General features: G+C 33.0%; 1 protein-coding gene across 1 annotated transcript in view; it reads left to right on the top strand.

Moving 5' to 3' along the window:
• LOC127714045 (uncharacterized) overlaps positions 1 to 27,681 on the top strand; it is a 45,849-nt gene extending 18,168 nt beyond the window's left edge. Inside the window, exons 11-12 of the mRNA XM_052219993.1 lie at positions 26,679 to 26,764; positions 27,654 to 27,681. Of these exons, the coding sequence (XP_052075953.1) occupies positions 26,679 to 26,764; positions 27,654 to 27,681 (114 nt within the window). The remainder of the gene's footprint in view (positions 1 to 26,678; positions 26,765 to 27,653) is intronic.

Here is a 27,681-nt window from a genome sequence, read left to right as displayed (position 1 = left end):
AAATGTCTAGAGTTGTGTTGGATCATGGTCTGCCATTCTCCGCCTATTCACCTTGATTGGGAATATAAAGGTCATTCATTTGACCTTCAGATATTAAGACCATTCACAGAAGCAGGAGATGTCGTTGATTACATAATTTGGCCCGTAATGTTTTTACATAAAGATGGACCTTTGTTATGCAAGGGAGTAGCACAGGGTCGAAGTAGTAGCTATCAACAGAAACAGGGCCGAAGTAGTAGCCAAAAAAAAAATCAGGGACGAAGTAGTAGTAGCCAGCATACCCAATTTTAGGGAAATTAATTGTATTATATATAATTGTATTATAGTTGCCTGGGTTGATGACCAACATATGGCAAAATACTCGGTACTTTATTCATGAGATTTGTATCTCGTGACTTGCCCTTTTAATTTCAATTACATGTACCTACTTACCTTGGTTGTAGGTTGTTTGTTATAAATTCTTTATCAAATATACGGAAAGTCAATCTTTTTCCGTCTTGATTCAAAAACAAACGTGCTCTTGAAAACTTTCTTTGTCGGATATTTTCGAATATTTTGTGTCATTTTGTGAAAACAAAACATCAAATTTAAACAGATTGTTGCCTAAAAGTAGAGAAAAGTCATCCTCAAAGGTGATTTCTTATATGTAGACAAATAAGAACAATGTCGTAATTTTGTATCTCACTTTCGCACGAATTTGGGTTATCTTATATGCTATGACAATCATACTAAGATTACACATCAGAAATTAAAAAGACCGAAAGTATAGAAAGTTGACAAATGTTCATTTTACACAAACAGAAGGCAAACGAATGTGTAAAATTCTTCTATTTTCGGACAAATTGTTGCGGAGACGTCACGTAAGCATTGGTATATTTATATTTTTATTTTCCCGGCATGTATAATCCTCTTGAAATGTTGTACAAATTAAGTCGATATGGTCGCTATGGAAATAATCAAAGTACTCTAAATTTTGTCATATGATGTTCTCATTTACATTTTATGTATTCTTGTTTTCATTTGCTGTAACATTTTAGGCCATGCATTTTTTTTATGGATTACGGCATTAGTAAACGTAAGTGAAAGCTGACTAATTGTCAGTCTCTTTCTATCTCTTAGAGTAGCGAAGCTTTTACAACAAGTGAATTACAAAGGATCAAAACAATACAAAAATCGACTCCTCGATAGCAAATACCGACCACTTTAATTGACAGCGAGCAAAATTCTAGATTGAATCAAACATGTTGGCATCCTTTCGTAAAGAATTTCACCCCTTTTCAGCGAATAATATAACATTCTGGCGAGTCACGAAACCGCGTCAGCAAGTGATATAATAGATAAATACTAACCTTTTTGTTCTTTCCGTATCGAGTTTAGATCCCTCGAATGTAACTTATCCTAGAGAGAGCTGTTATTTCCCATTTGCGGTAGCGAATCCCAACCAATCGTCAATGGGTGATGTACTAGAAAAAAGCATCGCCCTGGCCCCTCAGCACTAGCAATTCCTGATCTCTCATTAGTTAGTGATAAACTTTAGAAAGATACTTTACACCAGCTATTCATTAGTATAAGTAGTATGTCATTCATGCAGGTGGTTGTTTTCATGTGTTGTGAAAGGGTCATCTATAATCTGTTCGGAAGTGACGTCGTCTAGTAAGAGTGTAGTTTTGTCAGCTTTACTCTCGTTTTGTGCAATACGCAGTTTGAAAATACCATTGAAAGTTAATCATCCGGTTAAAAATCACACATAACATCGTTTTACACTCAGCGCAAAGAGATATGAGATTCTCCTTTCTCATCTTATTTTTGGTCAACTATCGTGTCGTTGACAGGTGTTTGTGCACTAATATTTGTCTGTAATAGAATATTAATAAAAGAAACTTAAATATCCGACACCTGCGGTCAACATTTATTATTGTAGACGCAGGCAAAGGCGGGTAATCTGACTTTCGTTTCGATGTCGAGACTAGACTGTCTAGAATTGATCGATATAGGTTCTAACAATGCTGGAGATGAATGGGTTAAAACATTTATCGGAAGCTTTTTACATAATATAGGTGTAAGTTCTGTATTATACTATCCGATCTTTATCTGGTTGATATAATGAACTTTCAAAGGTGTTTTCCTACTTTTGTGATTTTAAAATATTTTGTTAATATCACTGGAGAATCATGGTTTTTTTTATAATTAAAATGGATTGTATGTATCAATGTTTGTGTATCGTGTATTCAGTGCATTTGTAGAGATTGTAGTCAAGTAATTTTAAATTGTAATTAAAATGGTTATTAAAACTATTCCAATAAACAATCATTATTTATTTAAGCCATTGAACTATGTTACAATTATATATAAATTTCACAGAAACGGAAATCTAATGGAAAGTCTTGAGCAAACTGTTTAAAAGTTTGGAGAGGGTCCAAGTCCTGGCATACATTGAACATTATTTTACAAGCAGTTGTTTGCTGTTCTTGTCATTTTCGTTTTTGGCTACTTTTTCATTGGACAAAATATTTTTTTAGACTGCAATCAAAAAATATATTTGTCAATAACATACAGGAACTTTAATATATTTTTGTTTAATTTTGTCCCTTACTGAAATGGAAATCAACTACTGTTTCACTTCACTTCAGGATAACATTGAAGTTCGTTGTCCTTGGGTATTTTGTTGAAAAGTTATCTCTTTGGCAATCTAACCACATTTACGAAATTTGAAATCATCAAGTACTCGCTAAATCAACAGATTTGGAAAACATAACACATTGTATATGTGCCTATCGCAAGTCAGAATCCTATAATTTAGTGCATAGCTGTCGTGTGTTGCTGTTTTTACATATATTTGATTTTCGTTTATTGATTTGTACAGAAATCAGGCTGTTAATTTTCTCGCTTGAATTATTTTACATTTGTCATTTCGGGGCCTTTTATATCTTACTATGCGATATGGATTTTAGTCATTGTTGAAGGCCATACAGTTACCCATAGTTGTTTACTTCTAGCTGTTTGGTCTCTGGTAGAGAGTTGTCTCATTGGCAATCATACCATATCATCTTATTTTTACACACAATATTTAGAAGCATAAATAAAACAAATGGATTCTAAACAGAACAGTCAAAAACCGAGCATGGTCACTTTTGATTGATGGAGTTTGACATCATTTTGACACGTATCTATGGTTTGACTTAGATATATTTTGATTAATTTGTAGATTGATGCTGTTCAAAGTCAGTTTCAACACTTTTGGTTATATCATGGCGGCTATTTTTTATTGGTGGAGGAAGCCGTCGTGCCTAGAGAGAACATCTGTCTATCGACAGGTTACTTCTCTAATGTACGCCGATTACGAGATAGAATTACAGGTTTCATGCTAATGCAGAAATGCAGTATACTATGTTCAATACACTAATCGTGTTGCTTTTTGTTTAATAAAAGTGTGTGTGTGTGTGTGTGTTTTTTTTTAATTTTTATTAAAATCAACGTATTTACAGAAAACAAATATTACATACAAATACACAAGGAAATTGTCAAGGAGCGGCGGATAAATCATTTCAAAGCTCTTTATTAAAGCAAACCAGAGCTACTGCAACGGAAGTGGGAAAAACGGTTTCAATTGTAGTTTTTGAGCAACAGTTTACATACATATATATTGGCAATCAAATTGTCCATCATTTTTTGAGCTTTTGATTTTTGCAATTTGATAAAGGACTTTCCGTTTTGAATTTTCCTTGGAGCTTGGTTTTTTTGTTACTTTAGTTTTTTTTTTAAATAAATCTATTACAATTATTCATGAAAACGAAACATTGGGCAGTTGATATATTAGTATGAATTTCCATGTGAAACAATAACGAAGATGTCTGCTGTTACATATATTGTATTTATTTGGGTTGCTGTCTTATTGACGTAAACCCAAAATATAGTTGTATTCATGACAACCAAAATGAAAAGACCATTTTTTTCAATCAGGTAAAACTCGCAATAATCCATTTCAATTATTTTCATCAATACATCCTAAACTTCACAAAATATTTGTATTCTGTTTCACGCGAATGCTTAAAAATCATCGAAGAAAGTAAGTTTTAAAACGCAAGACTGATTTAAGAAGATAGAACTCCATTAACTCGGGTTTACCTCCTTAATGTTTCTGTTACATTTTTTCTTCTGGCAATTTAACTTTTGTATCGTATTCTATTGAAATTTTCATTGACTTTTATATGAAAAAATAATAATTCCATCATTCTTTAAGACACATATTTATACAAACAATAACTGTACATCGACAATGTTCTTGAAACCAAAAGACCAACACCAGATTTATTTATCACTTAGGAAGTCAAATCGCGATCTAAAGACTTCGCCGGTATTTTTCTCCTTAGCTTCAACAACCAATTCCGTACCACCAAACTCTATTTTAACCTGAATATTGTTCCCGGATGTTACTTCAGAACTTATGTTGATCATCATTTCTCCAAGAAGTTTACAGCTATCATCAGTCACATATTTCGGATTGTTCGTGTTTGAAGTGTAAACACGAACTCTATTGTTTTGACCTTTGGCACTGAAGGGCATAGAATGTTCATCGCCTTCGTTGATGGGTTGACCCTTTTCCACAAACTTGTGAAATACGTCACGACACAACACAGCACTACAAGACGCAAACCGCAATTCCTCGGGATCGCCTTTAGTAAATAGTCTGCTAATGCATATTCCGTACGTCATACGACTAACCCTCACAGAGATAAGTTTCGGTCGATGTCCGAACAAGACGGCACCTTTCAGAACCGCAAGACCAGCATCTTGTGGCACGATGATCTTATGCTTTGGAAATCTCGCTTTGGTTGTCTCTTGAACAATCGGGGACTCGGAGAACCCTCCAACTAACAAGAAGATATTCGTATCTTTAGCAACTGGTTGATTTAGTATTTCTCTGATGTGTTCAACAAGATGTTCGAGAGGGTCCCGAAAGAAACCCTTCAATAAACCTGAGTCAATATTCAGCTTGTCAGCAGTTTGGTTAACACGATTAACATACATCGATTGTTCAATCGCTTCCTTAAGAGTCTTACGTTTCAACACAGTATACGTTTCAATAAGTGCCGACGGCAGTTTTATATACGTATTTTTACTCATGCCTTCTTTAACTGTTCTCTTTTTCACTTCGAACTCTCTTCCCATATCGAAATGGTCTGAGGCATTTCTTTTCTGAAATTCGGCAAACACGTCTTCTTCTACTATGTCTATCAATAGTTGTTCAAACGCTTGATCGACTTTGATTCCTCCCCATGCGCCACCGCTCGCACTGTGGAGTTCCTTCAAAGTACCGACTTCTCCAACCTGGTGCATTGTGCACCTGTGATAAGAAATGTCGAAATTTGTTGAAACATGGATCGTGGAAACACATCTAAGCCGCAAGTCACACTTCATTGTCGAATGGGTTGTATGGAATATACGTCAAATTAAAGATTAACTTACTGGTATAAGTTCGATATAAGAATTTCGTATATAAGACTTATTAATTGATATTTGTTTGAATTCCATGCTCCTTCGTGAACAACATTTTGACAAATCGGCAGTAATCGATTTACATTTGAGCTGCGTCGGATAGGAATCGACCTTATGCAAGTTCACGTATACATGTACATGTATAAGACTTTGATTGATTTTAGAACATTCAAGTATTAGATAAAGGTGAATTTTGGTCTGTTTTGTAGAGGTCTTATAAACAACTTAACTTTTAAAGACTTTCCGTAGAGATTTTTTCAAACCAAAATGGGTTAACAGATGTATTGATATTCATTTGCATAAGGTCGATTTCTATCCGACGCAGCTCATTCTTAAATGCAACTAAAGAATTGCTGATTTACACCTTTAATTAGGTTTATCGTGTACCAGGGTACAATGCTTATCTTGCTGAAGAAAAATTTGTTTGGAAATATCACGCATTCAACATGTCTCCATCCATTTTTTTAAAATAAATTAAATGTTTATCAAAAAAATCAATCCGATGCAAAGTTGGCTTTTTTTTCTTTACAGTTGGTTTATAAAAAAGGACATCGTAATTGTCAAAGGTTACAAACGTCAAAACATCGACACGAAAAGTGTTCCCCAAGGAATAAATTATGAACTTGGTATCAAAGGAAAAGGTCAAAGGGCAACTTGAATGTGCGAAGGGGACAAAAGCTCCTTCGTTAATTTAAAATTCAGTACTATTGTTCTTATTAGCCAGCTACTCATAAAAAAATGGGGTATAGATATATAAAATTTAATTTTGACAGGTCCGAGTCTTCCATCCGCTTACTTACCTCCAAGATCCATAACCATGTATTTTGACCCCGATGTGAATATGCTTTGTCCAGATGCATCTGACGTATATCTACATAAAACTGAGGCTTCTTCTGGTTTCTACCATACTGTAAGTCCTTGGTGGTATTATCAACTCATTAGTCAGTGCTTCTGTACTGACAAGATTAAAAATATATTTTTCTAAATTCCTCGTTAATGAAAGAGATTACTAAAAACTAACATTCCCATTAAGGCAAAGTTGGCAAAGCGTTTAAACCCGCTGCATTTGTTTGCACCTGTCCTAAGTCAGGAATCTGATGTTCAGTAGTTGTCGTTTGTTGATGTGGTTCATAAGTGTTTCTCGTTTCTCGTTTTTTATATAGATTAGACCGTTGTTTTTCCCGTTTGAATGGTTTTACACTAGTAATTTTTTGGGGCCCTTTATAGCTTACTGTTCGGTGTGAGTCAAGGCTCCGTGTTAAAGACCGTACTGTGACCTATAATGGTTTACTTTTATAAATGTTGACTTGGATGGAGAATTGTCTCATTGGCACTCATACCACATCTTCTTCTATCTATTGGCTATTATTTTTATGACCTTTTTGGTCATATAGCTCATAACGTTTATACGTATTTCTATATCACCGGGGCTGTCTTCATAAAAAGTATTACGACAAAGTTGATCGGAAGTTATACTGAAACGTGCATGACTTACTAGTAAAAATCATCGTAAGATTTTTTGTGAAGCAAGTCGCTAGTTTGTTTAAGTTTGGGTTTTAGCGTTCATGATGAAGTTAAATCAAGGAAAGCGCTTCAGACGCAAGAAATTTATAAAGTGTAAATTTCAGTCCCCAATTTCTAGTTATTCCCATTTTTCTGATTTAAATACAGATCACGTATCCAAACATCACTAAGAAGGATCGGGTAACCCTCTGTCATACTTTCTGTTTAGATGATCTTTTCGAGATCCGCTGGATTAGTCGTAATGAATTAAACCAAAAAAATGAGATTATAGAAATAAGTAAACTATAGGATCTGTATATAAAAAAACTGACAAAATTTGGACGTTATATTGGAATAAACATATGGGTATGGGATTTACTCATTGTTGAAGGCTGTACGGAGACCTATTATAGTTGTTAATTCCTGTGTCATTTTGGTTTCTTAATATTATAACACAATGTTGACTGCTGTACCCCTTTTTTGACATTTTTACCTATTATGTCTGTTTGTTTTGTTCACACATCGTTGTCATTATAATGGAAATTTATGCGACTGTCATACAAGTGAGGGGTTTAGCTAGCTTTAAAACTAGGTTAAATCAACGATTTTCTAAATAAGAAAAAGTCAGGAATAAGACAGTTGTTATCCATTCGTTTGATGTGTTTGAGTTTTTGATTTTGCCATTTGCTTCCGTTTAGAATTTTCCTCGGAGTTCGGTATTTTTGTTATTTTACTTTTTGAGGAGAGTTATCTCATTGGCAATCATACCACATCTTCTTATTTTTATATAGTTCACTTACCGGATTCCTATGCAGTAACATTTTAAATCTTCGAAGGAAGAGATAGTCATTGTGTTCGTTTTCCAGAGCCAGTTCAGTGTACTGATTCTCTGCATCATATCCAAAAGCGACAAATGCTCTGAAGGAGACACGTTGGTGCTTTAAGGGGCATCAATGCTGCAGCACCAGCATTATATACTTGGTTTGTTTTTATATTACTCAAAGGTTCTTTGGTGAAGTCGGAGGTTAATTGAAATGCATATCCGGAATAAGTGGCTCTGAAAACAATGGCACACACAAGCAGTCTCTATTTTAATATTTACATACTAAATAGTGTGTTAAAATTACATTGTTGGGCAATTTCTTTTTTTTTATGTTATCACATCTTATATTTTGTATGCATGTTTTTAACTTCTCTGTAACCTTTGTACTTGCATGGTTTTATTAGAATAAACTATCTATCTATCTATCTATCTGGTACTACTAAAACACCTTTGGTCTTACACATCTGCATATGATTAATTGTTTGATTAATTAGATTAACAGGAGGAACAAGCAAATAAGTAAATATTTACCAATCATATGCAAATGCGGCTACGCCTGATGTACTTGGGGTAAAAGATTTTGGAAACAATACAGGTAATCTTTGATTTCTGTCATCTGCAAAAGTATTGCAAGTAAATGTTCCCCATAAAGAATTAAAAAAAATGAAATATTTTTTGAAACACCCAAGTCATCAAATCAAATATTTTACTAAGCGCATCTGCGCAAGTATTTTCATTCCTGGGTATCCATTCTACCTCGAATACTATATTATTGTTTAAACACATGTGAAAAATGTCTAATGATATAACTTGCAAATCTAATTTCATGTTACCTTTCTGTACAATTTTAAGAACATTTTGATTGTCTGTATAAAGCTCAAAAAGTTTTTAGATAACATTAGTTAATGATTGTAATATATTTTTGACAGCTTTTAATTCTATCCATATAGAACTCTTAATTCTATCTTCTTTATCCCACATATAATGTACAATATGAGTATCACCTACAGTAAAACCTGCATCCGCATATTTACTGGTATCTGAATATATAATACGTTCAGGTAATCTAATCTTTATTTACCAAAGTCATAACAACTATAAGCATACAACATATAAACTACACACAAGTATACATAGATAGCATAGGGGTAATACATTTATTGACGTTAAATTGGCTGAAGTCACGAAAAAATTCTTTGGCATTGAATTTTGTACCATTGTTGTCTAGACGACCATTACCATTAGTTGACTTTTCCACCGGACGGTCATATGGTTTGGGATTCCTTCACCTTGAATTAGCTCTGACGATTGCAGACCGTAAATTGACTATCCAGATACTCTTGTAGTGTATCACGGCCATGCTTATCGGTGACATAACGTATACAGGAATAAAAGCAAACTGACTGTCGTAGTTACTGTGAGCACCTTTCGATGAAGTGAAACCCACAAAGAGGTAGGGCCAATTTCCCCTTAAATATTTTCACAGAAGGGCCAATTTAAAAAAGTGCTGAAAGAGTAAAATTTACGATAAAAACATGAAATATGAAAAGGATGAAGTCAAATATGCAGAATTTACCGTGTTTTTAGGTTGGAAAAACAGGGAATCCCCCTAGAAGGACACTTCAAACAAAAAAAAAGTTATGTTTTTGTTGTTGTTGTAATTTATACATCTTTTCCCCTCAAAAATGAAATTGGTTTAGTGTGTCCTTAATACCTAAAAAACAACTTTTTTTAATAAAAAGTGGAACATCACTAAATTTTACCTATATAGCTGCTTAATATCGACTATGTTTTCAAGAGTCGCCGTAGCTCCATCGGTAGCGCTTAAAACTGTAAATAATGGATTGTTATAAGATGGGGTTCAAATCTCACGCTAATTTTTCTGATTTTTTATGTTGAAATATTAAAATGTTATGTTTCCATCACATTTTTTCGGATGTTGTTTAATTCAAAGAGTCACACTGATGTAGGTGCTTGTACATAACCAATAACACGAGAATTGATTATATAGCAATGAAACCCAAATGTTGTGTGTGTTATACACATAACGAAAAAAAGGCCAGAGCAGAAAAATTTCAAAACAACAAAAAATTTTTTTCTAAATCTTGAACAAGAACACTTTAGAAAATGGTATGATATGTAACAAATGCAGACAGTAATTTTATCGCCGATCCACCAACTGTGTAGATACTAGTACTGTCATTGTTACATTGTCCCTACACCGGAACCTAAGTCACCAGAAAATGAAAAAACACCACAGAAAAAATCAATTACACTACCAATCGTGACTGTAGGTAAACATCAAGAAAGTGTTGAATCTGTATCACAACATAGGGTCGATCCATTTGGTACAATGCCATGCAGAAAAGACCAGATTGCATGTGTTTGTTACGCAAGCCGTTCTAGTACCAACTGGTGAAAAGCTGTTGTCCGGTTCATATAGACGGTAAGCCTTAAAAGCTGGAACAGTGTATAGATATAGATACATCCAGATTGAGGAAAACAACATCCCAGTTAAATGCGTCCGATAGTTTTTGGCTTCTTGGCATTAAAACAGAGACCGATCTTGAATCAGATTAGCTGATTTATATGAGATAATTAGATTATTAAATGTTTCTTGTATTTATATTTAACCCCCTTTTTTAGGTTCCACTTAGGGGCATTCAGTTTTTCGGTCTGTGCGTCCGTTCGTTCGTTCGTTTGTCCGTCCGTCCCTTCGTTCGTCCGTCTGTTCGTTCGTCCGTCCGTCCCGTTTCAGGTTAAAGTTTTTGGTCAAGGTAGTTTTTGATGAAGTGGAAGTCCAACCAACTTGAAACTTAGTACACATGATCCCTATGATATGATCTTTCTCATTTTAATACTAAATTACAGTTTTTATCCCAATTTCATGGTTCACTGAACATAGAAAATGATTGTACGAGTGGGGCATCCGTGTACTATGGACACATTCTTGTTTAATATTTTGTTAGTTTTAAGTTAAACAAAGCTGCGAAATACATGTACGCTACAAATCACCTACCAACTTTAACACGCTAACTGAAGCACCATGTTTTTTTTAATACAAAACTAATTTTGAATACCTATTAGTTGATAATTCATATTTTACTGCTCCTCAGGGGCATTTACAAACAAAATCAATATTGGTTTTGTAAAAAAAAAATCAATAGTCTTGGCCTTGATTATTGTAGGAATACCTGTTCAAGGTATGAAAATAGATGATGTGACGTGTTTTCATATACTATAATTAGTATCTATCGGGCTATTTAAAAACATGATTTACCTAGCTAATCAAATGAAAAAAACTCACGAGAAAATGGCCCTACCTCTTTTCATTATATAATATAACGGAACCTCACCTTTTAAACCGCCAAACTATTCACGTGCATATATTACCCATACATATTTATATCCCAAAACAAGAACCCGTCATACAACTATTCTCACTAACTAGTTTTGAACATATAAATAGTATAAACATAACACAGGGAAGTCTCAACGAAAAGAAATTTAAAACTTAGAATATTGTAAAGTGCTCAAGGCTAAAATGATCTCTTGATAAGTTGTATTCAAGAATTAGTTTCATTGTCAGTGCAATGTTTATAATTAGAATATAGCAAAGTGCTCTCGACCAATGAAATTGTAGGATTGGATGCCTCTTAATTGTGAAGAATGAATGTTAATCATGTTCTTAGTAAGGGATTATTCTATTATTTGGGTCTATTTACAGTTCAAAACAAAGAGTTTCTATAAATGAGTTACAACTGCCCCGAAGCACATTTATCAGATTGGAAGGATTTATCACACAGTGATTGAAACTGACAAAAAGTTCAATTGTGAAACAAACAAAAATCTCAAAATAAGTTGAAGTTTACTGTGCAGTAAAATTTGTACCGTGAATGTTATTATGAAAATATTAATAACTTCAAATTACTAAAAAAAATTAAACAATACCAAAGCAAAGCAAAAAAAAGAAAAAAAATCTTTCAGATAAAAAAATAACCTAAATCTTTAGCTTTCCAAAACTTTAATTACTTGATCAGTGGTTGGAAAGAATATTTATTTCCAGTAGTCCGATAAAAAAAACAGGAATTTAATTTTGAACATATTAAAAACTTTTAAAGGCATTATTTTTTAACATTTTTGAACATTTCCCTGAAATAATGAAATATTATTTGATGTAAAAAGCCGGACCAAAATATTGGCTGTGAAATAAAATTTAGTTGTAAACTCAAACATATTAATTGATTTAAACTGTAAAAAAAAAAAAGGATAATTCCTCACTAAAATATTACATGATTTACATTCGTACTCACAATCAAGAAACATATCCAATTCCTACCTCTTCTTTCTACTGTTGTGTCACCTAATATCTATAACGCTTTTTAAAAAAAAAAAATTTCCCAAATGATATGAAAGTCCTTACATCAGTAAAACTAATCCATGAATGACATGCCCAAAAAGGAAGTCATGCATCAATTATAAACATTGCACTAACAATTGAAACTAGTTCTTGAATATATCATTTGAGCCTTGAGCACTTTACAATATTCTAAGTTTGTAAGAGAATGATAATCCCTTACTTCATGATAAGTACTCGCTAACGCTCGTACTTAATCATGAAGAAAGGGATTATCATTCTCTTACATATACTTATTGCATGACTTCCTTTTTAGGCATTTCATTATGGGTTAGTTTTAGTGATGTATGGACTTTCTTATAATTTTGGAAAATATAATAGATTTTGTTTTAGACATTTAATGACACAACAGTACATGAACTGGTAAGAAATGTTTCCTGATTATGAGTATGAATGTAATTCATGTAATATTTTAGCGAGGAATTAGCTTTTTGTTTATGTCCAGTTCAAATCAATAAATTCAAACTTTGAGTTACAACTAAATTTTATTTTACAGCCAATAGTTAAGTCCAGTCCTTTACATCAAATACTACTTCATTATGTCATGGAAATGTTCAAATACAATGATTTTGAGAGTTTAAAATATACTTAAAAGTTAAACTAAATTCATTTTTTTAGAATTTTATCAGAATATTAGAAATTACTATTCTCACCAACCGCAGATCTAGTAATCTGAGTTTTTGAAAGAGTATAAGCTAAAGACTTAGGTTTTTAGTCAATTCTAAAACTTTATTTTCTTTCTTGCATTGCTTTAATTTTTTTTTAGTAATTTGAAGTTATTAATAATCTCATAGTTTCGTTAACGGTACCAATGTTACTGCACCAGTAAACTTCATCTTATTTTGATTTTTTTTTTGTTTGATTCAAAATTCAATTTTTAGTCAGTTTTAATCCCAAACTCTTTCAAGCTGATACATATGCTTCGGGGCATTTGTAACTTATTTATAGAAACTTTTTATTTTGAACGGTAATAGGCCTAAACAATAGGATAATCCCTTACTAAGAACATGATTTCATTCATTCTTTACAAATAAGAAACATCAAATCCTACAATTTCATTGGTCGAGAGCAATTTGCTATATTTTAATGTATCGCATGAAATGTTTTAATCTCAAAGATATGAAATCCAAACCTGGCATCGTTACCAATTAACATCTTATAGAGTTGTTAGCCAAGGAACCAAAATATAGAATTCTTCAGCCCATCAACTGGAAAAAGAACTTCAATTTACTGATGGATGCAGTTGAGGACTATGCTAGAAAATGGGTAAAGCGCAAACCAGACGAACCAGAACTGGATACTTTGTCTGAATGGATCAAAGCTATTCGATCATGCATTCAGAAGCGCATTCCGAAACTACGATGTAGTATGAGCACAAGGGTTTCTAACCCATTCAAGAACCCGGAGGTTGTGGATGCTTTATCCTCTTTGCATAACAATTATGTCGTTGTTCCAGCAGATAAAGCCTCCAATAATATTGTCTTCGTATGTAAAAACCATTATTTGCAATGTCTCACAAAAGAGCTTGGAATAAACAGCACAACTGGTAATCCTACATATTCTTTAACGTCATTTACAAAGGATGAAATTTTACAAAATCACAAATCTGTCTTTCTTTCATTTTGTATTAACATCAAAGAAAACGAAGACAATCTACGTCATTATACTGGATACCAAAACATCACAAAACTCCGTATAAAGAACGATACATAGCTGGATCATCAAGATCTTCAACTAAACATCTTTCTAAATTTTTGACTATTATTCTTTCTACAGTAAAAGATGGCCTTAAAAAAATATTGTGATGATGAAATATATTCAACCAGTGGGGTCAATCAGATGTGGATTCTCAAAAATTCTAAAGATCTACTGCTAAATCTTAGATCACAATCTCTGCAATTTGGCAGCAACATTAAGACCTTTGATTTTTCTACGCTTTACACTACTATTCCCCATGCTCAATTGAAAGATCGACTTCACCATCTTATCAAACAGAGCTTTTTCTATAAAAATTGGAATCGTAGATATAAGTTGCTTGTTTTGGGTTATAATAATTCTTATTTTGTGAAGAACCACACTGATTCTATCAGAAAATACAGTGAAGATGATATTATCAAAATGCTGGACTTTTTAATCGACAATATGTTTGTTGAGTTTGGAGAATTTATATTTCAACAGACAGTCGGTATTCCAATGGGTACTAATTGTGCCACCCTTCTGGCCGACTTGTTTTTGTACTCGTATGAAGCAGAATTCATTCAAAACCTTCTAAAAGACAAAAAGAAAAAGCACCTTGCAAAATTCTTGAATTTTACTTTCAGATATATAAATGATGTCCTATCACTGAATAACCCATATTACAGTCAGTACTTGCATCTCATATATCCCAGTGAACTTGACATTAAGGATGCTACTGATAAAAGAAGGACTGCTTTATACCTTGATCTTTACCTCAATATTGACACAGATGGACGACTTCACACTGAAATCTATGACAAACGGGATGGTTTCAACTTCCCAATTATCAATTTCCCATTTCTCAGCAGTAACATACCCTCTGCTCCGTCGTATGGTGTTTACATATCGCAACTGATAAGATATGCTCGTGCATGTTCACACTATACGGACTTCATATACAGGAGTGTGCTCCTTACGCAGTAACGGCTCCAATAGAGTTATGAGGAGGAAAGATTAAAAATGACACTCCGTAAATTTTATGGACACCATCTCGAAATTGGTTGATCTATACGATGTGTCTGCGACTAAACTAACTAATGACATTTTTACCACGACTTAGATTGGAGTTTAACATCTATGTCGTCTGTCTGATAAGTACCGAACGTGACCTATTCCCGAATATGACTGTTATACCGAGTGTGAATTTGCATTGCTATACGACGTGTCTCAGTATTTTATACATCCAACATTCATGTATTTAGTTTTGATGTTTCTGTTATGGTTTCGGTTGGATTATGTATTATGTCTTATCGTTAGTAGTCCAAATAATTATAAAATAGCCTTTCTATACCATCATTGTCTTGAATATTGTTTGGACTGGTGTTGTGAAAATAATTGTGTGAAGTTCAAGATCACATATTCGTTACATAGTGCGTCACTGTTTGTGATGTCCTGTGGCGTCTGTCGTTGATGGAAGATGTTAGTTATTGTTCTGCGGTGTGCATGTTGTGTCGACTATTATATTATTTATTTGTGCGTTTCTCTTGTGATGAGTGTTCTTGCGTGTGTTTGTGCTGTATTTCTAAAACGTAGTGTTGTCATTTTAACGATATTTTTTAACATTGTGATAAAAGCGGGAGGTTTGGCTAGCCATAAAACCAGGTTCAACCCACATTTTTTTCTTAAAATGTCCTGTACTAAGTCAGGAATATGGCAGTTGTTATCAAATAGTTCGTTTCTATGTATGTTGGCGTTTGTTTTTGTTGCACTTATGTTTTCCTCTTATAGTTGATGTGTTTCCCTCGGTTTTAGTTTGTAACCCGGATTTGTTTTCTCTAAATCGATTTATGACTTTTGAACACCGGTATACTTCTGCTGCTTTTATTAACTATTTCAAGTGTTCAAGGTAACAAAGAAACAGTTGAAGTCGATCAAATTTCGAACAAAAGAGGACACATTATTTCATAAGCATAAAGCTTTGATGACCAAATTTGTATAAATATGACAATAAATAGACAAACAAGTATACAATTGGGGTAACGACCAAACTTCATGGCGTATGTAAATCTGACACTGTAAATTACACGATATTAAAAATCTACTATGAATCAAAAAAGATGTGGAATAAATGGAGCAGCGAAATTTCATGAACTAATTAAAATTTAAAACCAGCGGCTTATTTTTAATGTAGCCTGATTCCAAATATATCATTGCATCGTACTATTAAAAGCATATCAAATATTGAATAACCACTACGTGTTTAATCAGGTTTAATCCACCTTTGTCTACACAAAGAAATGCCTTTACCAAGTCAGGAATATGACAGTTGTTTTCCATTCATTTGAAGTGTGTGAGCTTTTAATTTTGCATTTTGGTAAGGGACTTTTTACGTTTTGAATTTTCCTTGCTTTTCCATATTTTTGGTTACTTTACTTTTTGCTTATATATTAAATTATTGGACCGGAATGATCGCTTACTTTACAACGGTATGAATTGACTACAATTAGACTTTGAAATATAACAAATGGAGGTATTCTCTGAAAAAATACAATAATGATTAATGATAGGATTAATTAAAAATTCTACCTTTAATTTAACGAAAATTCATTGATGATCCGGAAAAATTATTCTATCACCGTATATAACCGGGATTTAAATGTACCTTGTCATGACAACTTGCAAATAAAACAAACCGAAATGGCTCAGGCTGCTTCTAAAACGTGTGAAATTTGTCTTTCTGGACCTGGACATAACTACTGTGAACATTGTGACCAGTTGTTTTGTGATGGATGTAAAATATCACATCTACGTACAAAGATGAGCAAAAAGCATACATTTCTAAGTGGCCCAAATATAAACCCGGAGGTTAAACTGTATTGTAAAGAACATGATGAAAACTTTATATATTACTGCATGGAATGTAATATACCGATATGCAAAATATGTGCGATTAAAAACCACAAATCACATGATCTAGCTAAAATTAAGGAATCAACTGAAGGGATCAAAGCTGAGGTCAAAAAGGTGATCGACATGAAGATGAGAAACCTACAGTCAAAGATAGCAGATATTGACCAAGGTTCAAATCAATATCAGGCTGATGTTAATAGTGTCATCCACGCTATAAGGGAAGAAGGGAGACACTTAAAAGAGCTGATTGATAAAAAAAATTGAAAGTCTGGTTAAATCGATGAAAGAGAAAGAAACAAAGAATCTTCAAACTTTACAGTCCATTGACAATGATATTAAAACTGCTTTGAATAAGGCAGAGGAACAGCAGAAGATCTATCAGGACACACAAGGGATAAAAGATACCACAAAATTGATACAAAAGCTAAAACAAATAAACTCGCAAATCGATCTTATAGATGAAAAGCCGATTCCTGATATGCCATTCGTCAAATATGCTAAAAAGAAGGTTCCAAGTAGTGAAATAGAGAAACTGTTTGGGGACTTGACATTTGAGTAAGTTTGTTTTAGTTATTGATTTCTATGTAGTGCTTTGAGGATTATCGTTGGTCGTTTCGTTTTGTTTTTGTTTTTGTGTTTGTTTTTGTATTATCAACCACAACAATATACAATTATGTCATAACAACGTTGTCACCTGTGGCGAAAGTCGCAGAATGCAAAACAAAGATATATTAATCCGCAGTCGACGACGACGTTATGTTTTAAGTATAAAGCTTTATATTTCAGAAGGTAGGAGACATGAATTCTTCATTTGCTTGTATATAGAAGCCTTATGTTACGAACTTTTCGTATTGTCATATATCCATTGTCCTTAACCTAATTTCCATGGTTCAGAGACTCCTTTAAAAACTGTTTTGTTTTAATGGGATTTTTCTTCTTTTTTTTTATGAATAGAAGGATAATCATTTTTGGTATGAGTGATGCATGGTCTATATTTCCGTCAGACGGAATTTACCTGACTTCGACCTAATTTAATGGATCAGTGACCAACGTTAAAGTTGCGCATTGCGGTCTGTTTCTTAAATATCAATACAATATCTGGAACGGAATGCATGTTAGTTGTACATATCCAACTGGCAGATACCATTCGACCTTGACATCAATTTTCCAATTTTTGGATAGTCAGTGTTATGTTTTCGCGGTTTGATCTATTTTTAAGATAGTATAAGCAATGGGTCAAGAATATTTTGTGTATAGAATGATTGTTATGTGTATATGTATGGCTGGAAGGATTAAATTGACCTTGATCTCATTTTCATTGATATTCGATTATTCTCATGTTTCCATAATAATGTCAGTTTTTCTGATACTATACGCAGTAGTTCTCATATATATCGTTTATAAAATGATTTCAAAATGTACATGTCTGTTTTGCATGGTTCATCAGAACTTGACCGTATTTTATGTTTTTTTTTTTTTTTTGTCAAGATTAAGTCTATATGCTGAGACCAATTCTCAGATACTATAAGCAGTATGTCGGCTATATTTGCTGTATAAAATGATGATTATAATGATTGTAAGGTGTATAAGTTTGTCTGGTAGGATTATCTTACAACTACCTCATTTTCATGTTTCATTGATCAATGCTAGTTTTTTCATGGGTAAGGTCTGTTTCGCAGAACATATAAGCAGTAGGTCAACTATATATCATGTATGGAATAGGATTTTTAAGGCATTCATGTCTGTCTATAACGTTCATTTGACCTTGATTTCATTTTTATGGTTCATTTGTCAAGATTAAGTTTTCATTTTAAAGTTCGTTTCATATATGCAGTAAGCAGTATAGGGTCAACTATGTTTAGTATATGAAATGGTCTATATATGTTATGTTTATATATCTATTTGATAGGTTTTATCTATCATTGCCTTGTTATCATGGTTTATTGATCAACGTTAAATGTTTGTATTGACGTCTTTTACTACATTTGCTGTAAAGGATTATTGTAAAATTTACATGTTGATCTGGCAGGATTCATATTACATTATCCGCCAAACTTTTCATGGACCTTGATGGATGTGACATATTTTTATGATATAAAACTTTGACCTTAAGAATGATGAAAATATTTAACATAAAATGCAGTCTTGATATAGAACAGTAGTCACGACATCTCAGCGTGTGCACTCTGATGTTGCATGATAAGTACCTACAGCAGTACATGTACATCTTCTGTTTTGGTTTAAAAGTTAAGACGAGATAATTCTTGAAAGTATCTTATGTGTACATATTTGAAACGACAACAGATATCAATCTACTATAAACTGAAAAAAGTGATCAGTATCTTAACACCTTTAATTTAAGGTTAATGTCAAGGTCATGAGCAAATTTCACCTGATTTTCAAATGGTTTTATAACCTTGACCTTATGACCTTTTGAAAGGTCAGGTGGTCTTGAGTTGAATGGTGGTAGTCCCATGTCTCCACGAATTCCTGTTCTCAAGTTCGGTATTGCATCATATTTTCAATTAGTCATTGTGCTCCTAACGAGCTACGCCCCATTTTTTTACAATCTTGTATTTCATCTTACACTGAACAGATTTGTTATTTTTCAAAAGTTTGAAATTCTCATGTTTTAAATTGAATTTAAAAGTTTCATAAGTTCTATTTATAAAATTGATATACCATCATATATTGGAAGCTGCCAAATGTGGTCAACTGACATATGAAATTGAACATCTAAATGAGCTAATTTCAAATATCAAACTCCTGTCCCTCAAAACTGAGTTTGATGGGGTAAGTAAGTGCAAAATATCAAACTTCTTTGTCGCATATCAAATGCATGGTCATCAAGACAAGTACTGTAAATATGTAAAATGAAATGAAATTGCCAGTTGTCTTCTTTTGTGCGTAATTCTCTTTAAATGACGATTTTTTACACCACTTTTGTGTTTTGGGAAAACGCTATAGAAGATAGAAAGAAACTATAAACAGGAAATCATATCAGAAATCCTAGATCAACATTGAAGAGTGGCCATTGTTGAAGACGCACATACACCTATGTGAGTGACATACTTGCGGCTAATTAGAGTTTCTAGATATGCAATTAACAGCATGCACATTATTCAGCTCATAATTTATTTTGAATGAAAGGGTATAGGTTATTGGAATAATACAAAATTATTAAATAAGTCAAATGAAAAAAAAAATATGTGGTCTGTGATTGAGTATGGGTTTTTTTTCTAGTCCTTTATTTCCTTTCATGTAAAACACAATTAATTGAAACATCCTTTTTTTTATACTAAGTATATTTTTGTTGTTGGAATGTACAAGTACCCGTCCACGTTCACTCTGTTTTTATTAGATGTATTTCTTTTTGTATCCATCTGATGAGATAAACCTTTTTCAATTGATTTTTATAGTTTGTTCTTATTTTGTACTATTACACCACTGTCCCATGTTAGGGGGATGGTTGGCGCCTTCAAACTTGTTTATCTCCGCCATATTTTGTATGTGCCTGTCCCAAGTCAGGAGCCTGTATTTCAGTGGTTGTCGTTTGTTGCTATGTTACATATTTGTTTTTCGTTTATTATTTTGTACATAAATTAGGCCGTTAGTTTTCTCGTTTGAATTGCTTTACGTTTGTCTTTTCGGTGCCTTTTATAGCTGACTATGCGCGGTATGGGCTTTGATCATTGTTGAAGGCCGTACGGTGACCTATAGTTGTTAATTTTTGTGTCATTTGGACAATGGCCATGGTTTATATACATGATGATCATCTACTTTAAAAAAAAAAAAAAAAATCGTGGTCACGTCCCCAAAAGATTTATCCATTATGGAAGATAGTTAAATCACATTCTTTCAGTTCATAATCATTTTAGGTTGAATGACATGATGGGAAATCATCTGGAAAATAACGAACCCGCAATCAGAGACCTAAGTGATCAAGATAGACCATTAAGTCTGGTGATCAAATTCTCTAATGTATTTGATAATGATACTTCATTTATATATTTGTTTTTGTTAAAAAGTTTTTATTTTTTCACTTGTTCAAAATTCGGCACTACTTTTTATGTTGAATAATGAATTAAATAGTAATATCTTCTGGCATATAGTTCTTGTGATAATTCAAATATTAGAAAATAGAGAAATCATCATAAAAAATACAGAAAAGAATAACATTCATTCAATTAAAATTGAATCAGTTTCAAATATGAGTTGTATCTGTAATACCCTTAATTAGTAACTGACAATAACAATATACCGATCAAACAAGGTGGTCTGACCAGGAATCGGAATGTCTAGCATGTCAGATATACAAATAATGCCAACTGTTATTTAAACATATGTCCAGCATGTCGGACATACAAATAATGCCCACTGTTATTCATATATATATGTCCAGCATGTCAGACATGCAAATAATGCCTTCTGATATTCAGATAAACATTGACTATGGCAATGAGAAAACAACCCAACGATATAAATAACCACTACTGTTTCAGGTTAGGGTAAAGGATGGCGCCTGTTAAAACGTTTAAACCCGCTTGTTTGCACCTGTCCTAAGTCAGTAACCTGTTCAATCGTTGTCGTTTGTTGTTTTTGTTCATAAGTGTTTCTCGTTTCTCGTGTTTTATATAGATTAGACCGTTGGTTTTCCAGTTTGAATTGTTTACACTAGTCATTTTTGGGCCCTTTTAGCTTGCTGTTCTTTGTGAGCAAAGACTCCGTGTTGAAGGCCGTACTTTGACCTATAATTGTTTACTTTTTTACACATTGTGATTTTGATGGAGAGTTGTCTCATTGGCACTCATACCACATCTTCTTATTTCTATATACAACTTATGCCCCCTGTTATTCAGATATATGTCAAGCATGTCAGACATACACATAATGCCCACTGTTATTCAGATAAATGTCCGGCATGTAAGACATACAAATAATACCCACTGTTATTCAGATATATGTCAAGCATGTCAGACATACAAATAATGCCCACTCTTATTCAGATATATGTCAAGCATGTCAGACATACACATAATGCAAACTGTTATTCAGATAAATGTCCGGCATGTAAGACATACAAATAATGCCCACTGTTATTCAGCTGATATATGTTCAGCATGTTAGGACATCCAAATAATGCTTACTGATATTCAGATATACATTATATAGCAATGAGACAAAAACCCAACGATATAAATAACCAGAAGACATACATCCTTCAACAACAGATGGTGTCTGTATCAGTCTCTAAATCGTCTAGATTTGTGTATAGATTAAAATGAACTATCCAAGACATCTTAATTGACACAAAATACAGCTCTGGATAATGGTAGATAAGATATACAATAAAAATCGTGGTCACGTCCCCAAAAGATTTATCCATTATGGAAGATAGTTAAATCACATTCTTTCAGTTCATAATCATTTTAGGTTGAATGACATGATGGGAAATCATCTGGAAAATAACGAACCCGCAATCAGAGACCTAAGTGATCAAGATAGACCATTAAGTCTGGTGATCAAATTCTCTAATGTATTTGATAATGATACTTCATTTATATATTTGTTTTTGTTAAAAAGTTTTATTTTTTCACTTGTTCAAAATTCGGAACTACTTTTTATGTTGAATAATGAATTAAATAGTAATATCTTCTGGCATATAGTTCTTGTGATAATTCAAATATTAGAAAATAGAGAAATCATCATAAAAAACACAGAAAAGAATAACATTCATTCAATTAAAATTGAATCAGTTTCAAATATAAGTTGTATCTGTAATACCCTTAATTAGTAACTGACAATAACAATATACCGATCAAACAAGGTGGTCTGACCAGGAATCGGAATGTCTAGCATGTCAGATATACAAATAATGCCAACTGTTATTCAAACATATGTCCAGCATGTCGGACATACAAATAATGTCCACTGTTATTCATATATATGTCCAGCATGTCAGACATGCAAATAATGCCTTCTGATATTCAGATATACATTGACTATGGCAATTAGAAAACAACCCAACGATATAAATAACCACTACTGTTTCAGGTTAGGGTAAAGGATGGCGCCTGTTAAAACGTTTAAACCCGCTTGTTTGCACCTGTCCTAAGTCAGTAACCTGTTCAATCGTTGTCGTTTGTTGTTTTTGTTCATAAGTGTTTCTCGTTTCTCGTGTTTTATATAGATTAGACCGTTGGTTTTCCTGTTTGAATTGTTTACACTAGTCATTTTTGGGCCCTTTTAGCTTGCTGTTCTTTGTGAGCAAAGACTCCGTGTTGAAGGCCGTACTTTGACCTTTAATTGTTTACTTTTTTACACATTGTGATTTTGATGGAGAGTTGTCTCATTGGCACTCATACCACATCTTCTTTTTTCTATATACAAATATTGCCCCCTGTTATTCAGATATATGTCAAGCATGTCAGACATACACATAATGCCCACTGTTATTCAGATAAATGTCCGGCATGTAAGACATACAAATAATACCCACTGTTATTCAGATATATGTCAATCATGTCAGACATACAAATATTGCCCACTGTTATTCAGATATATGTCAAGCATGTCAGACATACACATAATGCCCACGGTTATTCAGATAAATGTCCGGCATGTAAGACATACAAATAATGCCCACTGTTATTCAGCTGATATATGTTCAGCATGTTAGGACATCCAAATAATGCTTACTGATATTCAGATATACATTATATAGCAATGAGACAAAAACCCAACGATATAAATAACCAGAAGACATACATCCCTCAACAACAGATGGTGTTTGTATCAGTCTCTAAATCGTCTAGATTTGTGTATAGATTAAAATGAATTATCCAAGACATCTTAATTGACACAAAATACAGCTCTGGATAATGGTAGATAAGATATACAATAAAAATCGTGGTCACGTCCCCAAAAGATTTATCCATTATGGAAGATAGTTAAATCACATTCTTTCAGTTCATAATCATTTTAGGTTGAATGAAATGATGGGAAATCATCTGGAAAATAACGAACCCGCAATCAGAGACCTAAGTGATCCAGACAGACCATTAAGTCTGGTAGAGAAATTCTCTAATGTATTTGATAATGAATGGACGGACACAATTGAGGAAATAGAGCAAGTGACAGGAAATCAGAGAACAGCAACAAAAATACTTCTCACTGTTGTAATAGTAAGTATTCCTTCATTGATTATACCTGTTTTGACATGTTATAATATTTGGGCAGTCTGTTCAAAAGAAAATTTTCTTGTTTGAACGTTTATTTGTTTTGAGTCTAGTGTAAAAGAGAGGCGAAAGAATCCAACAAACTCACAATGCAATGACAAAAAAGAAAAATGATGATAAGACAAACAACGGTACACAATACACAAAATAGAAAGGCAAAGACTGAACAACCTCCTAAAACCGGGGTTGATTTCAGGTGCTCCGGAAGGTACAAGTGTAGTCTATTGTACTGTCTAATATTTTTTGGTAACTCTTGTTATCCCTTTTACATAGTATTGAATAGAAGTGATGGCTATGGGTTTGTTTGCTCTAGCACAAAATTTCAACGTAGAACCTTGTCATGTATTCACTGACACTGTGCTTTTTTTTTTCGTTTCGATTATTAAATGGGCACAATTTGGTCTTGACAGTGCTTCCTTTGTTTATAGCAGGAGACATGTATATATTTTTAACATGGGAAATTTATAATTAGCTGATTGTTTAACGTCCAGTGGCAAATGTTTAAAAAAATGAACGCATGTCATTTGGTTGAAGCACTTGTCCATCAGTGAAGGTCATATAAGACTATTTTTCGCCTTAACTTACGTGAGCTCAGTAAGTTGTAGCATCGAGAACACATTTTGTGAGAAAAGCAACACAGTGATTCTGATTCTCAATGCAACATATATTCATCTTATTTTTACTTATTTCCAGCTTTCTTTTATTTCTTAACTATAACCCTCTGATTGGCCAATTTCATGACATTGTATTACATTGTAGGACACATACTCAGAATGCCTCGATCTGCGCCATAAAGGAAATTGTGTACTGGAACTTAACAACAGTAGTGCTACTGTGCAACAAAAGGTAAGATATGGAGGCACAATATAATACAAATATAGATCTCTGATTTCGTTATGTTCGTATCTGAAATTTCAGCAGATTGATGGAGGCAAATCGCAAAACCCTTCAACAGCATCATTGCACAAAACCCTCAGTCCTTTAAAATAAATCCGTGTACTGTGTCGTGAGTCCGATTGAAATTATGATTATCAAGATTGACATTAGTACTTTTGACATTTGTTCTTTTGCTTTTGACATCAGATTTTTGTAATTAGTACTTCTATCTAGACATTATATATGTTTTAATTGTGTTCTCTTGTTGTCCAGTCTATAGATTTTAATCTGTTGACACTGGTTTATGATATTTGGCATGAAGGTTTATAACGACAAGACGGTGTGTCGCATATCGCCATGTGTGACCTATGTGACCGTGACCTTGACTATTGACCCTAAGGTCAAAATACTTGATTTTTTCTAGAATGACATAGGCTTATCATATTTGGCATATGAATGTATCACTTTAGGACGATTCGACACGTGCAATTGAAGATGACCTTAACAGTCATATAACTTATTTTGGTATGTCCTTCCGAAATCCAAATATATTCTTGCTTACCACTGCACGACCTTTTCAAACCAACTTAGGATTAGCCCGTGAAAAAGATTATAAGGACCTTTGCCTTTTATCTCAAGGTCAGAATACCCGAATAGTTTTAGGGCATTTTCATATCCATAACATAACTTGTGTATCCTTTAACAAATCCTTATGATATTAGGCACATGAGTGCATCACCTTTTGATGATGTGCCATGTACCATTAACGATGACCTCAGATGACCTTGACCTTTCACATTGAAGGTAAAGGGACGACATTACTTTTAGTCCACTAACAGTTTTACCTGTTGCCATTGGTACGTTTGAGATGAATACTTTTAATCTCGATATCACAAAATAACTAATTGATTAACAGCGTAAAACACACGAAATGGACGATCTCATGTCATATTGTTTTTATTAGCTATAACGTAAATTAACCTTGCTACTCTCCCGTCAAAATTACGATTTCTCTATCACTCGCAGTGGGGTAAAACTGAATTCAAAATTATAATAAAGTTAAGCCGTTTCTTACGATGAAACATATTTATAGCAAGTTTATCGTTTAAACTTACCTATACTTTCTGCAACCTGGGATCCTGGTTGTCTGCTTGACCAACCGACGCGAAACAGAGATAGAACAAGGATCCATAGTTCTTAATTTTAAATAATTAATGATTTTTCTGTTGGAAAAGACATATGCCACGTGGTGTTGTCACAAACATTGTTGTGTGTGGCCGAGAACTCCAAATTTAGCACATTTAATTTTTATTAGGCCGAGAAATACCAACTGCATATAACATATTTAAACAATGTATTTTTTCAGTTAAAGATTTTAGATTGTACTGATAAGGGAATGGATGGGAGGTCCTCCAATTCTGTATTCTGTAATTGTTTGAGCCATTTTTCTCTATTCCTCATATTTAAGAAACCAATTATTCTCTATTCTTTATTTTGGCCTATTTTTCTCTTTTCTTTATTTTTTGGTCCATTTTTTTGTAGTATTATTCTCTTTACTGTAAATCCCGTTCAGACCCTCATTTATCTGTATTGTATCTTTCTCGTTGAGTTTCCCGTGTTTTACACACACACAAGCACGTGCACACTATGATTATTTTTTATACAAGAAAGATAAATCATAAGTAACTAAAAAAGGTTTATGTTTTATTATGTTATTATAATAAGGTTTTTATTTCAGGTCAATGAAATAGCAGATGAATATAAAATTCAACTGAAAAAAATGAAAACCAATCAGTTACAATCTCTCAAACAGGTAAAATATACGTTTCCATTCTCAATTCTATTTACTCATATTAACCAAATATATTTCCTAACACAATCAAATGTAAATTTGTAACAACAACAAACAACAGGCAAGCACGTGGTTTGGTGCTATGTATCATATGTGTTTTTCGTTCATTATTTTGTAGATAAATCTGGCCGTTAGTTTTCTCGATTGAATTGTTTTACATTTGTCATTTCGGGGCCTTTTATAGCATATTATGCGGTATGGGTTTTGCTCATTGTTGAAGGTCATACGGTTACATATAGTTGTTAATTTCTATGTCATTTGGTCTCTTGTGGAGAGTTGTCTCATTGGCAATCATAATACATCTTCTTATTTTTAAAGATATTTAAAAAAAAAATACTTTGGCATTAAATAAAATGAGTTTTACTAAAATTGATATTTTCTTTAATTATACAATGCATAGATTTAAAATTGAAATTCTTTTAGGTTTAACCAGCTTTTGTGAGTGAAAAAATACAGAGGGAAATGGCAATATCACTTAAAAATATATAAATAATATAATTTTGAAATGCTCATCAAATAGTTAACATTTCTAAATTATTACGTCATTTTAAAAGCAACAAGGAGTTACTCTATGGTTAACATTTAAATGAGTAATTATCTACAGTTAACATTTGATTGATTTATCCAAAGTTAACATTTTTAATTTTTAATGAATTGTCCATTATAATAAACGTAATGATGATTAGATCTGTGGAAAACATTTTTATCATTACATCCGTGGTTAACAATTACATCCATGGTAAATATTTCAATGAATACATCAGTGGTAAACATTTTTATTATTAAACCTATGGTAAACATTTTAATGTTTACATTCTTGATAAATAGTTTAATGATTCAATCTTTGGTTAACATTTTAAGGATTACATCTGTTGTATTAACATTGTAA

Source organism: Mytilus californianus, unplaced genomic scaffold (genome assembly GCF_021869535.1).
Source record: "Mytilus californianus isolate M0D057914Y unplaced genomic scaffold, xbMytCali1.0.p SCAF_9, whole genome shotgun sequence".
Lineage (NCBI taxonomy): Eukaryota > Metazoa > Mollusca > Bivalvia > Mytilida > Mytilidae > Mytilus > Mytilus californianus.
The sequence above is the reverse complement of the archived record's forward strand: the minus strand, read 5'-3'. Positions and strand labels throughout refer to the sequence as shown.